At 51.7% G+C, this 16185-nt stretch overlaps 1 protein-coding gene and 1 long non-coding RNA gene across 2 annotated transcripts; one reads left to right on the plus strand and one right to left on the minus strand.

The window, feature by feature from the left end:
• Positions 1 to 2018: 2018 nt before the first annotated feature.
• LOC112972907 lies at positions 2019 to 4958 on the minus strand. The gene is made up of 3 exons (XR_003255824.1): positions 4320 to 4958; positions 3422 to 4207; positions 2019 to 3308 (listed from the first exon to the last, which is right to left on the minus strand). It is a non-coding gene; the product is annotated as an uncharacterized LOC112972907 (long non-coding RNA).
• A 1628-nt stretch (positions 4959 to 6586) lies between these two features.
• Positions 6587 to 12272, plus strand: ADIPOQ (adiponectin, C1Q and collagen domain containing). Its single transcript, XM_026080100.1, is given in 4 exon segments — positions 6587 to 6659; positions 6662 to 6702; positions 10238 to 10472; positions 11476 to 12272. Coding segments are annotated over 4 exon segments (876 nt in total). The 3' UTR covers positions 12003 to 12272.
• Positions 12273 to 16185: the final 3913 nt, after the last annotated feature.

A 16185-nucleotide genomic window follows, 5' to 3' on the forward strand; every position in this document is an offset into this window, starting at 1 on the left:
ACCTTGCGGTCACATCTGCAACACAGAGTCTTCTCAGCTGTGGATCAGCATGGGGTGACAAGGTGGTGACATGCAGAAAAGTGTGTGTGTCTGTGTGTTGAAGAAATAGGGAAAAGGAGAAGATGAAAGGATTTATTTTCTAAATATGAATTTCACCAAAAGAGTTAAACATTTTTTTTTTCCTGAAGTGGAAAAAGTGGGCGAACTTGATGCAAAAGAAGCTCAAGGCCGTGCAAGGAAGCAGCAGCTGAGTGACCCTGGGCACCCTTGTGGTGCCACCTCAGATGGCCGTGGTGGGCCTTTGCTCGCCGTGGCACACAGCAGCCTCAGCGTCCCACGGAGTGATGAGAGGTGACGCCCTGCTTTCCCTCGCCAAGCCCAGGCTGATGCCTTTCCATGTGCTCCCATGGACAGCGGCACATCCCTGGGAGAGCTGGGCATCCGTCACATCTCACCTCTGCAAATGCCAGGCATTTGCATTTGCATTAACTCCCGCAAAGGCTGCTTCGCAGAGTCCTTGCCTTCCAGGAGGCGCTCAGAGGTGCCCCRGGGCTGTGCCCAGGAAGACCTGCAAAAACCAGCGTTGCAAAAGCTACATTGATCRCTGTGCAAAAGGCAGGGCGTCAGCTACTTCCAGGCAGAGGTTACTGGGAACTGGTGGCTCTGGATCAATACTGGAGTCAATAGAGAAACCATTATCACCAAAAATTATTCTTGTGAATTTAGGTAATGCAAAGAAAAGTATGATGGAAGGACATTATCCCACTCTGCAGCTCATCACTGCTGCCCCAGAAGCCCGCGCGAGACTGCTCCGGGCGCAGTCCCCAGGCAATGCTTCTAAACACAGCAGCTTAAGGCTGCGGTTCGATGAGCCCAGACAGAGCTGGCAGCCCGGGAGCACCACCAAAAGCCGAGGAGCCTTACCAGAGACCCCAAGGGAGGCGCGCACTTGCGGGGGGCTGCAACAGCCGACAGCCGCCGGGCAGCGCGGGGGAGCTCTCCCGAGGGCGGTGGCACGGCGGCCCCGCGGCGGGGGCGAGCGGCACGGCAGGGCCCCGGGGTGCGCCCGCCGCCCTCCCTGCGTGCCGGGGCCGCGCTGGCGGKGCAGCCTCGGCGGCTCCGGCAGCACCGCTCACCCGCCCAAGCCTGGGCATTTCTGCCGGGACGCCTGCGAAGTTCGGCGTAGCCTCCCGTGCTTCGGCTAATTCTGAGCCGCCTTCGGGAGGTTTTTGCATCCGTGGCACTTCCTCGGCTAGCGGATCCTCCGCCTGCGCAGACCCAGCCCCACCGCCGGCTCCCCGCCAAAGCTAAGCTGTTTTGTCACCCTTCCCGTCAGCGCTGCGGAGCCGGCCAAGGTCGGCCAGGAGAAAGCGGACGCTCGGGGGGCTGCTGGCTCCCAAGCACACGTGTGCTTTAGCTCTGCACCCGTTTCGGGTTGCTCTACAGGGCTACGGTTAGGAAATATTTTCACTGTTTGTCTGCCCCAGCCTCGCTCCAAGCAGGTGACAGTGCTGTCACTTATACAGGGACAAGTGCATTTCAAAGCTCACCCAACTCAGTGCCTGCCTAAACGCTACTGCGTACCATCAGGCGCGGACGCAAAGAGGTGGTTCATGCTAGGAGCAAAGTCCTGCTGGCTTTGAAGTCAGTAGCAGAAACCCCAGCACTTAGGGGGATCTGTGGATTTCTTGCTTTTGAGTTTCTGTTTCCTGACACTGTACTGCCAAATATTGGATTTGGCTTCATTCTTTCATTTGTATTTTGCAATTTAGGAAAGAAGTCCACTCCCTTTTCCCGTCAGACCTGGAACAAGCATAGTCTTTTGGTGTATGCTGCTCTTCCCAGCAACAATTTTACTCCAAATCAAGAGCACCAGGTACAGGCTCTAAAAGCAGAGAGCCTCGTGGTGAAGGGGAGTGATGAGGCCGTGGCTACGCAGTGTGGCCAGTGGAGGATGCTGCCGCTTCTGTCCCTCAGCACCTCAGTGATGAAAAACAGGCCACCGGCTCCCACTTTTTTCTGTCCCTCAGTCATGCTGTACCAACACAGCAAAGACCCAAACAAAAACCATACCTGTTTATTTTCCTTTTTATTTTAGGCTGGGTCAAATCTCTGATCCTGTGCACAGTACAGTCCCACAAATAGATGGGGAAACAGATGTGGCTGGACCGAGCAGACAGAAAATGCAGGAGCACCTTCTGCCAATATTGCCATCAAAAGCTGACTACGTTCTTGATGTCTTGAAACACCAGCAGGAAGCCACCATGCAACCGCTCGCTGCTCATTTGAGCAGGCAGCTTTTCCAGGGGGAGGATGGCTGCAAAATAGACTTGAATGTACAAAAAGAGGTTTCTGGTATAGAAACACTCATTAGAAAGGCAGTAAACTCAGGGCTGAATGAATGGAGGAAGGCGTGCTTGGTCACGCGCTCAGAAGGGTTTGCTTGGGCAGCAAAGCCCCAGCACAGGCCACCGGGAGCTCGCTCACCCCGAAGCGGGCTCTCCGGAAAGCTGCAGCAGCATCCCGGGGCTGCACGCTGGCCTCCGGCAGCGGCTGTGGCCCGCAGAGGCTGCCGCGCAGGCTGCAGCTGGGAAACGCCGTTAGCACCATCTATTGTCGGGAACACACAGCTGAAGGGACTTGCTGATTCGGATAAGGTGGAAATTCATTTATGCAAAGAAAACGGTTCTTCTCGATATTTAAATTATTCAGATATGCTCTCTTAATAAATAACGTATGTATTTTTGAAAATGCTTTTCAATGCACGCAACTAGGCTTCAGGTGACTGCATGATTATCAGCTATTCAGGTTATTTCATCTGAATTCTGTCCTTCCAGTTGCCCGGCTTGAGTTGTTGATTTTAACGGGCAAGCAGAAATCTCATTAAATATCTCAGCGGGGCGGCTAGCAGAGTCAGGCTGCAGGGTGAGCTGGGGAACCGATTCTCGCAGGTTCCCACAGGAAAGATGAGCTCACCGTTGGAAGCAGAGTTTGGTGATGAAGTTTTCACCGGAGTATTTTGGAGGAGTTCTCTGCATACCAGATATTTGAGGTTTTCACTCTATTCCCTGCCCAGTCACTTCCCATCCCAAACCAGATCCCCAAACAAGGCTAAACTGTGCTGAAGCACACTGGCTCAGCTGTATGCTTGCGTGTGAGATGACAGGGGCTGGAGGGAGTAACACATAGCCCAAGAGGCCTGAAGGCTCAGCGTGCAGATATTTGGCTTTGTTTCTGGGCGGACATAGCAAAGTTAAGCCAAAGCGGCACCCAAACTTCCCATGGAGAAATGAGCACTCTGGGACCAGCTGTAAYGTTAAGAGAAGAAGCTGAGAGTCATATTTACAGGTCCGTATTTCCCAAACGAACATGTCTACGGCCCTTTCTGCACGAGAAACCCCGATGTGCAAAGATCCCTTACCGGGAGCCGAGCAGAAATCCCTTGAGCCGGAGGAAGTTCGTCCGCGAGCGCCGTGAAGCAGAAGACGCTACTGCTCCAGCCCGGCACGAGCTTTTCTGCCTCAGCCGCCTGTTGCAGGGGAGTAAGAGCCCGTCTGTCTGTGGGAAACGGGCCGAGAAATTGGCAGCTTGGCTCAGAAGCAGCGAAACTTGTTCACGCACCGAGGGCAGAGGGGTTCGGGGGGACGCGGTGGCCCGCGGCCGGCGGAGGGCGAGGGCTCCCGGCCCCGGCTGCTCTTCCCCTTGGCGATGAGCCGCTAGAGGAAGCCCAATGCCGCGCACCTGACGGGGGAGAGCTGCTGTTGGGGGGCCGCGAAGGGCTTCCTGACCGCTGGGCTTTGGTGCCGGACCTGCAGCGTCCTGCCACGGGCAGCTCGGTGCGGGCAGCTCGGTGCGGGCAGCCCCGTGCTCGCAGAAATAGCGTTTTCCGACGTGCCAGCGAGCTCAGTCCTCGTGGGAAGGCGACAGCGGCGGCGGCTCCCGCTGCAAGGGGAGGCTCCGGGGCTGCAGGGTCAGACCGACCTGGGCAACYGCAAGGCTTCGCCGGGAATGGCACATTCCTGCCGCCTCGCCGCTGCCCGCGCCAGGCTGGCTCTTCCCTGACCACGTCGTCCCGGCAGGGAACGTGACGGTGCTCGCAGAGCACAGCTGATATAACGAGCGCCTCCCGCTTTGTTTTATTCCTGTTTATAGATGGCTAAATATAACGTTCTGCTTATTTTTATTCACAGTGAAAACTCGGATCCATCTTTGCATTTGGATGAGGCCCAAAGAGAGAAAAACCAGGTCAGACTCACCCAGACACTTCTGGCTAAATTAGACACCGGCAGTGCTTCCCGCGCTGCAGACCTGGTGCCTACCGTGTAAATAGGAGAAGGTATTTCGGGAATTAATAATCATCGTTCAGGCGGCAGCTTTCTCCCCGTGCCGAGAAGACCCCCAGCCCCGGCCGGAGCGCCCGCCTCTGAACAGCACCGCAACCGCAGGCGCCGCCGGCCTCGTCCCGGTTTGGGGCTTGCCTTGTCATGGGGCAGGACGCAGAGTGGTTTGCCCGTTTTCCTGTCGCGCAGCCAGACGGAGCTCGCCGCATCCTGCAGTATCTCGCTCTGCAGCGGGAACGGGAGCCGGCGCCAGCAGACACGAACAGGAGCAAGCGCGTCGAGAGGTCGCGCCCGCTGGTTGCGGCTCCCGACGTAAAACGGACGCAGCATTGCTTCCACACAGTTCCTGGAACGGCGAGAGCATTGGGGAAACGGCTCGCTGGACCAGTGAGTGGTTTGTCACCGTGGTGTTTTTCTAACTGCACCGAAATGCCATTCCTTAGTTGGAACGTTACCTCTTGAACGCCTCAGGTCCGATTTTCAAATACTAGCAGCCCAATAAAATACCCAAATCGTGCATTTCGGAGTTCAAGCCAGGAGCTGGCATAGAAAGCAGTCTAGTTTTCTTGCCCACACCCAGGGGAGAGAGAGCTGAAAAACTAATCTCTGCTTACAAAAAGCAAGTTCAAATCTCAGCTCCCAGAGCCCACTCCTCCACCAATTCCTCAGGAAACAACACTCCGGGGGTGTCTGAGGCAGGCGAGACGAACCCTGGGCAGAGCGCGCCCAGGCTCTGCCCGCGCAGCACGGCCCCGAGCTCCCGGTGATGCTGCGCAGGAGCAGGGGAGGCACCAGGGCCGCCGCCGCCGCCGCCGCCGCCCTGCGCCCGGCCGGACCTCGAAGCGCCCCAGGAACGGGTCTTGCAAAGCCCGCTATTTTATTCAGGGCAAGTTGTTTTATGTTAACAGGATGGGATCCTCGCTGTAAGCTGTAGCAAACTACATTTACAAGAAAACTACGGGTCCAGCTAGATCCCCGTCACATTTTACCGGGGTTGCATGAGGGATGATTGTTTTAAGTCTCAACACTGCCTGGAAAAACCATCGTCAAGAGGTGGGGGGGGAGAAAGAAAAAGAAGCAAATTCTTCAAATGCTGGACTAACAACTTGACCAAAATAAGGGAGAAAGAAAGTAGCTCTCTCACAGCTCCTCCCTTTCTCATTCTTCTCTTCTATGCTTTATAACCTACCCTTGCTGACTCTCAGCTGCACACAGAAGAAACTATTTATGTATTTATTTAAATATCCTTTTATTCTTTCTGGAYAGCCAGTTCTTTACGACAACTCAGTAGTTTGGGATACTGTCCTGTTAACATTCACTTGGGTGAATTTTTCCTGTTCCTGAGGACTGCACCTCTTTTTCTAGYGGTGTGTAGGGAGCAGGGTCAGCAGCAACTTGCGTTGGTAGAGAAGCACCCCCGCATCCTTTCCTGTGCGGAGTAACTATTCTCATCCAATTTTAATGCGAGAGGTTTGTCTAGGTTACATCTAGTTAACTGTGACCTGCACTGGAACGACCGGAGAGGAGAGCCTAAGCTAGTTTAGGTTCAACATCCCGCAGCTGCCAGTTAGGAAGGCAAGATGCACAGCGGAAAAAAAAAAAGACTTACTTTGTTTTGGCCTAAATCCAGAATTTGTGATAGGTTGAAAACCACCCATAGGGCTAAAATTACTCTGAAGATTTACAGCAGGACTCACATGTGCCAGTGGCTTAGAAGGACTAAGTGGTTTGGTTTGGTTTGTTTAAAGTGAAATTCTCTCCCCAGCAGCGCTGCCCCTTTCCTTGGGCGATTCCCTTCTTTGGTGGCGGGGCCGGGAGCCGCTGCGCATTCCTCCGCACTGGCACGGCACTCGCTATTAAAAGAGAAGCAAAAGCGTCTCACACAATAATTCATTTACTGACGCATCGAAAAAAAACGCATTCAGATGTGTTAGTGCAAGTCTGTAGATGTACTTTCTCCATCAGCTGCTAACAAGATTTCCCAATTTACACTGAGCTGCAGCTTGTTCACAAGGGATTGTAAAAGTCAAGCCCTTGACAACTCAGCTTTCAAATATAGACTTTTCTAACAACCCATTTCTGTTTCAGTTCCTTCGAAATTTCCAAACCACTATTTTTCCCCTTTAAGGATATCTTTCAAGCTCTCACTTCATGACTGGATTTTRCATAAGTGGCCATAAACTAAGTGATGGCCAGGAAAAATTAATGGGAAATCCCAACTTTTAAATCAGCATGCGCAATAGCAAATGGAAAATACAGTATCTTAGCTGACAGTTCCTCATGCCCTTAGGGATAGTGATGCAGTAGCAGGACTTCATTTCCAAAGAGACTGCAGCAAGCCAACTAGGACTCAAAACAGCTGGTAAGCATGATTTTTTTTCCCCTTAAGTTCTGTTTTCTCTTCTTTYGGGCTGAATCATAAAGACTTTTCTGTTCACAGGAAGTTTCCTTTATTAGAGTTATTCTCAGAATAGCTAGCAACTATTTTAAACCAAGAACAGCAGATCTCATTTAGATTTATACTCCTACTTCTAGAAACATTCTTCATTTAAAGATCAAAACGCCTAAATCAAAAGCGGTCAGGARCAACAGCGAGAAACACATGGCTTTTACCATAAACAGTGCCGCGCTTTCGATTCACTTCTTTCCTAGAAGAATCCCAGGACGATTGGTTTGGGTCCAGATCTCGCCAAACTGTATCCGCTCATAGCCAGAGACCCGTGCTCCTCCGATTTCAGCCGTGAGCGCCATGGAGCAAGCCACCACTGTTGCTCCGGCAGAAAGTATGCTATCTATACTGCATAGAAGTGATCACAAAAAGGAAAGAGAYTAACATAATCCAAGTCACTGGTTAGTTCCTTTTGCAAGGAAATATCGGAGCAGGGAAACATAGCTTGATTTTTTTTCTGTGCTTTGTGAAAAGAGTTCTCTCATATATATGTAAGTATGTAYAGTGTTATATGAAATTTTAATTCTGAATCACAGTCTGAGTCACCATGTAGCACTTATTAATGGTRTTGCTCTTATGGATGATATATCTGCTGATAAATAAATAAATTCTACATAATGCATAGGAGCTTTTATTCCCTTGGTAGCTTCTATGTTAACTGAAAAGCACTAAAAGTACTTAGTTTATCTATTACTTGTCCAAAAATGTACAGCTGACATTCAGACATAACCACATCTGCAGATCATTTCATATTAGGTTAATGAGTGTCAGACTGAAGTACAAAAAGAAACGGTAAAGACTTTGTAACGGGCTGTTATAGCTGTAGTTTTGCTCTAGCTCAGCCCTAGCAAACACAGCTTAAAACTTTTCTTACATGAGACATGCTTATAGCAGAGAATTTAGTTTCTCAGGTAAGCAGAGCACTTACGATTAGAGTCAAATTATAGCAATTCCTCATGAAAATCATTTTGTATTTGCATATCACTGGTTTTCATATCGGAAGGGAGAAGAACAGACAGCGTAAGGCAACCGCGGCAGCGAGCAGCCCCGCAGGCAGGCGGCGGGCCGTGCACCGCCTCGGAGGGGGCCGGAGAGGCCGCTGCCGGGGGGCTGCCCTCCGTCCTGCCCTCCGTCCTGCCCTGCTGCCCCCCGTGCTGCCCCCCGGGACGGCGAGGGGCCGGAGCACCCACCGCCCGCGCGGGGCAGCGGCGGCCCGGCGGGGGAACGGCGGGTGCTGGGCGCCCACCTGCCCCCGCCGCCCTCCCTCCTCCTCCCGCGCAGCGCGCCCGCCACCCCGCCGGGGCTCCCGCGGGCCTCGAGCGCTGCGGTTCGCCTTCGGGAGAAGCCAAGCCGGGAGCTTCCCCGGGCCGGAGCGGGCACCGACCTGCAGGGGTTGYGACCGACGCGCCGATGCGCCAGCGCAGAGCGAAGGCCGCTTAAGACGCGTTTGCTCTCCCCGGGGCCGGTACGCCTCTTCCCCGGGCCCGAGGCGGCGGCTGACGTGGTGCTCTGCTGGTTCAGGTTTGCACCGCTTCCGAACCTAAAGGAGGGTCGCAGTTCGCACCGGCAGAAGGCCCGGCGCTGGGCTGGGTGCTGAGCACGCGTCGCGGCGACTGCGAAGMTATTCCGATTCCAGGCAGCGTATGAGAAAACGGAACAAACCGCAGACAAGATCACCAAAACACAGCTCAAGAAACGCAATTTTTGCACAGGTTTTTACTTAATTCTATCGTGCTTTCACAGCACAGTCGCACAGCCAAGTAGCTGGCTGGCGAGGCAAGGCAAGGCGAGGCGAGGCGAGGGAGGCACGCACGGGGGGCCGAGCGGGGCCCCGCGCTCCCGGCACGGCAGGCCTTTCCGCGCGCCGTCCCCGGGGTCCGGCCAAGCGGCCGCCTCACAGCGCGCCCACGTATGCACGCCGCAGCTTGCCAGACACTCCCAGAGACGCTTCCTCCTCAAAAACAGCTTTTCGGATTTCTAGACCCGCTTCATTTGTCCGCCCCGGTTCGGAAGGCTCTGCGACACCCTCGCTCCGAAGGAACAACGGCCTTTTTCTTGCCAAAGCACAAAGACACAGTAATGCTGTTAAGTTACAAGCCTCAGCAGCTAGCGCGGTTTGCAAACACCCAGGCGTCGCACAGCTCGGCCCCGCAGCTGCCTGCAGACAAGGGCGACGTCCCCGTCGCAGCGGCTCCAGCGCAGCCATTAGAGCGGCAGAGCCAGGCTAAATGGGCACAGTTTTAAGGTTTCCCCGTTTTTCGTTTGTTTGTTACTGCCTACTAGAGTCTTATAATGCAGAGCTTTGCAATTTTCTTTAAAGCCCCCCACGTCTTGCAAAACTGAAATGGTGGCAACCTCTGCTGTTTAACTTCCTTGGAAGCCATTATGCCAGAGCTAAGAAGACATTATTTAAAATATGACACTTAAATAGCTTTCACAAGGAAAATCAACCCATCAAAGGAGTTATTCTGTAATACTATTTTTCTTGGAAATTACAAAGCTAAGGGACTCTAATGGCTATGCTGTTACTCACTTTTTTATCGCCCATTATGCCACTTACAACCCTCATAACCTTTTTGTTCCAGGGTATAATCTCTGCCCAGGGAGCAGTATCACACAACAACCGTCATTTTAAAGTGTCTGCTTCCTAAAAGCCTGATCCAAAACCCGCTAAGGTCCCATCGATCTCCGCGAGCCTTAGAGCAAAGCCTCAAGTTGGCCATAGCGTATTACCAAGCAGCTCGCCTGGGAAGCTGCACTAATTGCTTTGCGGAGCAACGCAGCTGGTTCGAAGGAAGAACGAGGCTCTGCAATTCCTAGGCACTTTGCAAATTGTGTTGTTTTAGTCCCAAAACATAACTCCGGTGGAAAAAAGTATTAAAGTTAGTGTCACTCGGAAGCGATTGAAACTGACTGTAATTTCTGCTAACATCAAACAGACCACGGTTAGCAAACTCTGTCCGTAGCAAGAAAGCACCTGCCCAGCGCAAAGGCTGGGGGATTTGACACGAGCGCTGCCAGATCCGTACTTTCAACCGGCCGGTCGCTCAGCCGAGCGGGCAGTGAAGCGCGCCGTCGCGAACTGCGCRGAGCGTCGCAGAGAAACCGGCCCCGCGTATCGGGACGTCTGCCGGGCTCGCCGACGGCCGCACCAGCGCGGAGGAGCTCCGCGAGCACCAGGGAGCAAGCACTGCTGGGGCTGCTCCTCCCCGCRCCGGCTTTCCCCGGGGCCGAGGCCAGCCGCTGCTCCCGGGGCCTGATCCCGACCCCACGCGCTGGAGCTCGCGCCAGAAGAGCGCTGAACGTGGAAGGGTCGTTCCACCACGCGGAATCGCTTCCCGTTGGGCACGTTGATTCAGACTTCAGACTCCTTGTTTATTATCATGTGCCTCTGTTATTCCATTGTTTCTTTTTTTTTTTTTTTTTTTAATCTTTAAAGGTGAGGAAGCCGTTGTCCGTTCCGGGATCCACAATGCGGGGCGCAACCCGCTTCCTGCTGTGCTCRCTGCTGCTGGCGACCCTCCACGGCACAGAGACGGCCGCGCAGGAGGTCCAGCCTGACCCCAAAGCGCCGTGTGCCAACTGGATGGGAGGAGCACCCGGCTACCCTGGCCACAACGGGCTCCCTGGCCGGGACGGGAAGGACGGCAAAGACGGACTAAAGGGAGAGAAAGGCGAGCAAGGTTGGTGAGGAGCTTTGGGAACGCCACCCCCAGAGCCCACGGCAGACCCAAGCCTTGTGCCCCATGAGCCCCAAGCGGGTGGACGGGGTGGGGGGTCACAGCGCGCCCCCCCAGCACCCACCCGTGGGAAAACGCAGGAGGAGAGGCTCGAGACGCGGAGCGCCCGCGCGCCGGGCTCGGCCCTGTCCTCCCCTTTCAGGGCAGCACCCATCTACTCCAAGCACGAAACCCAGCCCCCAAGAGCCTCTCCAGACCTTCAGGGTAGACAGGCACCTTAACAGGAACCAGATACAATATTTATGGGGGGGTCAACAGAAAGACTACCAGTGATTTCCCCGAGTGCCCAGTAAACCCCAAATCTCTCAGCTGTCTTCAGATAGACAACATGTCTCTTCTTATTAAACACGGGAGAGCACAAGACAAARAAAAGAGGCCAGAAAGCAAACGAACCCTGTGGCTGGGAGTAACRAAGCACTTAGTTCTCGAGACCGGTGCAGGGGGAGGAACTGCTTTCTTTGCTGCACTGCCCGTGCTTCGGCTGCTCTCAGCAAGTCAAAGGGTTTGGTTTGGCTGGTTGTTCATTTTTAATTAACGAGGTTTTCCAGACACTTGCTCTCAGCAGCTCTGCACACACACAAACATGGCAGTGCCTGAAGGAGTGCTTGCCACACCGTCACAGAGAGGACCACAGCGTGGTGTGGAGCGGGTTTTAAACTTGCTGTCTCTGGTCCTGGGGATGTTGAACTAATCTGACCTTTCCAAAACAGTCCTGCAACATTCCTGCATGCAGGTAACTCTGCCATTCACCCTCTCTTCCTGACAAGCACCAGGCACGCTCTCCTGACATCAACAGAGGCAACGTCCCTATGCCTCCTCATGCAACCCTGCCCTCACTTAGGGGACACAACCCTCATTTCACGATGTCGAGCTGTTCCTTCTGTATTTTGGGGCAGCGTGTAGCAGCCGTCAGCACAGTGCAAACAACCCCAACTCTGTGCCCTAGGTGAGCAAGGCCGCAAAGGCGACAGTGGCGAAATAGGAAGCCGTGGAATTGAAGGCCCAAGAGGATTTCCAGGAAACCCGGGGATGAAAGGGGAGAAGGGAGAAGGTGCCTACGTTTACCGCTCTGCCTTCAGTGTGGGGCTTGCAGGCAGAGCCCCTCACCCCAACGTCCCCATCCGATTCAGCAAGATCTTCTACAACGAGCAGAACCACTACGACGCAACCACRGGCAAGTTCCACTGCAGCATCCCCGGCATGTACTATTTCGCCTACCACCTCACGGTGTACCTGTCGGACGTCAAGGTCAGCCTGTACAAGAAGGACAAGGCGGTGCTCTTCACCTACGACCAGTTCCAGAAGAACAACGTCGACCAAGCGAGCGGTTCTGTGTTGCTTCACCTCAGTGCTGGGGAAGAAGTCTGGCTTCAAGTGTACGGGGAAGGGGAAAACAACGGCGTCTACGCCGACAACATCAACGATTCTACTTTCATGGGATTCCTCCTTTACCCAGACTTGGATCTCCATTAAAGCAGGAGGTTGTACACAAGAGGGGACACGGTGGCTTAACCCCAGAATGGAGTCCTAGGGCACCACAGCTATACTATACTTCTTGGAAAATTGTCTTTTGTGGGTACTACAGTTGCCAAGGGTGGGATCCTATCTCCCAGGAAATCAATGAGGTTACACAAGTGACTTCAGTGGGACCAAGAGTTCACTCATACCCCCGCTCTTGTTCTCCTCGCAAAAATCTGGGCCCAAAGTTCAACACCCTTCCTAACACATCATGAAACAGTAACTCCTGAGATAAGGTTGGCCTTTTAAAAAAATTTTAAAACTGTAAAATAATTGTTACATTTAAATACAAAATTTAAAATAACCACTTAAAAATTCATTCAAAATATTGTCACACAATTCAGCCAACATTTTACAATTTGAGTAGAACAGGGAGAAAGTTATTCATGAAAACTGTATCTGTTCTCATTTTCAACAGGCAACAGATGGCTTTGTTTTTGCTGTTGAAACCCCCTATCTTATTAGGGCCTTTGACTTCCACCCACGGTTTGTTGGTTCCCTTCTTCAGCCCAGATCCCTACATGTATTCAGATTTGCACCTCTCATTGATTTTAATCCTCTGTTTTTCCTTTTATGTTTATCGCCCAACATTATCTCTAATTTAGACTGCATACTCAGGGCAGGGATCTTCTCTTTTTATTTGTCTGAAAAGCCTTATGAACACCCACAAGGCTACATAACAAAAGCAACCCTTTGACCACATGGCTTTGGGCATCCTGAAGTGGTTACGGATGTGTTGGTCTCAGAGCTGGCAACATTGGGAAATGAGAGCAGCTCCCCTGCAAACATGATGCCTGACCCAGAAAGCAGAAGGCCCCTCGAGGTTCCTGGGCAGAGCAGATATCAGGGTGGAGATGTCCCTTCCCAAATCACTGCCCTGGCCCTGGAAGTGACGCCATCTCGTTCAGCTCGGAGGCTGTAGGCATGGGGCAAGCTAGGAAAGATCCCGTCCCATCTCCTACCTGAATAACTCCCAAGTGCAGTCGGAAGTTGAGGACAAGCAACCATTTTTCCCACTCAGTAAGTATGCCGTTAGTAAGGGTTAGCATGTCAGCTGGGCAGGGCTTCAGTTGGTGCAGCTTCACACACTGAAAGGGCTACCAGGATTAACACCTGGGATCTGCCCCAGCTCTCCACAAGGTTAGCTCAATGCTGTGAAGAGTACTAAGACTGAGACTAGTAACAGTCAGGCCACAAACTCCTTTTCCAAGGAGGTTTGTCAACTTTCAGCTAAAAGATGATTTGATAGCTTCTCAGATATGTTCAAAGAAGAAGACTCCTGTTAAGCTTCAGAACAAGCTAACACACATCAGAGCTAATGTATTATTACAAGCACAGAACAGCATTAAGAACTTCAACTGAAAATATTTCCAACAGCAGCATTTTCTACACTCCAGTGAATTACCACATTACAAATAATAACAATAAAAAACTCTCTCAGTAAGAATGCACCAGCATTATTATATGTGTCATTGGGAAGGGTTTAAAGAAAGGGACATTTTTCTACCCTCACCAGGCTGCTCGGGGAAAAAAAAAAAAATCTAGCAGGGAAACTGGAGAAACCATCTGCTGGTTGAAACATTAATAGAACAGAAACTTTCCCAAAGGCGCTGGGCTCCCATGGACTCCAGACTCAGCGACGCAGGAATGTGCAAGTGCAYAGTTTGGCCCATTGTGGCCAAGTCCATGATGCAAGGTATTTCAGAGAAAGCTTTACTGAAAGCACTGGCCAGAAGGTTTCCACGCATCCAATTTTAGGGTACATATCCTCCTTTCTGATGATAAATTTTCTCCTTTCTCATGAGGAGTTTTCTCCAGGTGGAATTTGGAAACTTTCTGCATTTGTCCAGATTTGGACACATGGCAAAGGTAGCGGGGAGCTCTGCAGAGTCCTGGAGGCTCATGTGGGAGATCGGCTCTGCAGCCCAGAGCCAGGAAGCATGACATGTCCCAGAAGCACAGACACAGAGACGCGTGTTCAGAAGCCTCAGACAAACAGAGCAGCCCTAGAATAGCAGCTTATTTGATTTACATGAACTAAGACAATGATTCTGTGGAGATAATTGTAGTATCTAAACACTACCTCCAGAGAGTCCTCTACAACATCTCTATCACAGAATTATCCTTTCCTTCAGGTGATTGAATCCCCAYTAAATAAGTCAAGTCAGTCTGTGTGTTTCAGCAAAACCGAACTTAAGGTGGGTTTCTCTCTCCCTCTTTTTTGAGTTTTGGTATTTCCACCATCAGCCAGCCAGCTAGAGCATCTCGAGGAATGCAGTTCCCCTKTCTCCGGCCAGATGCAGCAATAAAAAAGATCATCTAGCAATACATTTGCAGGCATTAGTTTTGCAAATGGATCTCAAAATTTACTCCCGTCCTCAGGCTACGTAGACTAAATCCAGAGTCTTTATCCAGATAAAGGCTTTCATGTCTGTTTTACTGCTCCAGATTTACAACATACATCTGCACAATGCACATGAATAAGGAGCTGAGGCTCCTTGCACYGAGTAATAAATTCTAATTTAAGATGAAACCTCTCCTAGCAGAGAGCCATGCCAGTAGCTGCCCAAGTCCCCGGAGAGCCCCAGCTCTGCGGTGGGAGCTGGGGGACTAAAGCACAGCGYCTGCCCAGATGACAAGGTGGTGGCACCCTGAGCTAGTAGGCATGCAGACGGGTCCCTCTTGCTTTCCCAAGAAACTGCCTATCTTCCTAGCTTTCATCGAGGCTTTACTATCTCACCACCTTACACTGTATTGCCTCCTTCTTGAATGAGATGAACTTTAGTGTCCAGACTGTTTACCCCAAACTGTCAAGTCTGAATTCATCATGACTGATCAGCCAAAGAGAGAAGCTCCTGTAGCCCAGGAGGCTTTGAACACCAAAATGCCCATACTAGATTTATCAAGGACTAAACCGATGCTTAAGCTGATCATGTTGAATTCAGACAACTGGGAAAAACCCAGCTTCTATTGTGTGAATTACTGGTAAGGGAACAGGGAAGGGGGGGTGGGGGAGAGGAGGAGGAGGAGGAGCGACTAATCCATAAACAAAAGGCGATTTAAAAATGCAGCAATTGCTGGATCAAATGCCATAAGAGGCTTAAATCTAAAGGAACAAGTTAGAGCTTTTGCAGTGTTTTTTCAGGTATATTCAGATGGATTTTCTGAAGGCAGTGAAAAAGGAAATGACCTAAAAGCACTAAAAAGACATTTGGGATAAACACCAGAAAAACACTCGTTTAAAGGCTGGTTCCTAAAGAAGCAGCCAAAATGAATTTTTCCTTTCCCTGCTACCACGCATCAGGAGCATATATGCTTACAGTTTTATCCCATGCACTAGGACTTGAGAGACTGAGATACAGCTTTTCACACTGCCACATACATCTGATGTTGCATATTTGTATGCTTAAAGCTAGGAGAGAGACCAGGATTTCTCATCCACCTGGTCCAACAGCCCCATCATCTGTGTGACCTATATCAATACAACTTCTACCCACGCCAACACCATCTTCCACCTGAAATTACCATGGCTGTAGTGTCACGACTGCAGTGTGTGGTAGAAACTCAGGGACTGGGTCTACACCATCCCTTACAGCAGTCCCTCCCAATCCCAGAGTGTTGCTTGCCCTCCACATCATCCCACTCCAGCAGCCAGAATTTGCCCCATCTGGGATGCTCGCAGATGCCATCGGACCTTGCAGCAGATGATCCACCGCCTGGAAGAGGCCCAAGGTCACCATCATCCCCCAGTTGGCCTCCTTGCCGCCGTGACAGCAGCACAGCCGGGGGCTGCGCGAAGGACCGCAACGCTGCCCTCGGGGCTGCTAGGCCCTGCAGGAGGGCCCCAGCCTGTGTATCCTTGTTTCAAAGCCTGGCTCTGGTTTGGGTCCTGGGTTTAGCACCGTCCTGSTTCCACTGTCCTAGCTGTGGGCGTGCTTGGAGGCTGTGTATCCAGAAATAGGCATAAAAATGTCAGAGTGATGGCAATATATTTGTAAGATGCATATTCATATACGCCCCACAAGAATGCCGAATATTCCTACAAATAATCTTTTATCTATGCCATTGTTTAGCTTCTTTACCCCCTTGTAGATGGCTTTTCCAAACTCTTCTATAAACTGCAGCCTCATGTGCAGGA

The sequence above is a fragment of the Apteryx rowi genome, unplaced genomic scaffold (assembly GCF_003343035.1).
Source record: "Apteryx rowi isolate R43461 unplaced genomic scaffold, aptRow1 scaffold_51, whole genome shotgun sequence".
Taxonomy (NCBI): domain Eukaryota; kingdom Metazoa; phylum Chordata; class Aves; order Apterygiformes; family Apterygidae; genus Apteryx; species Apteryx rowi.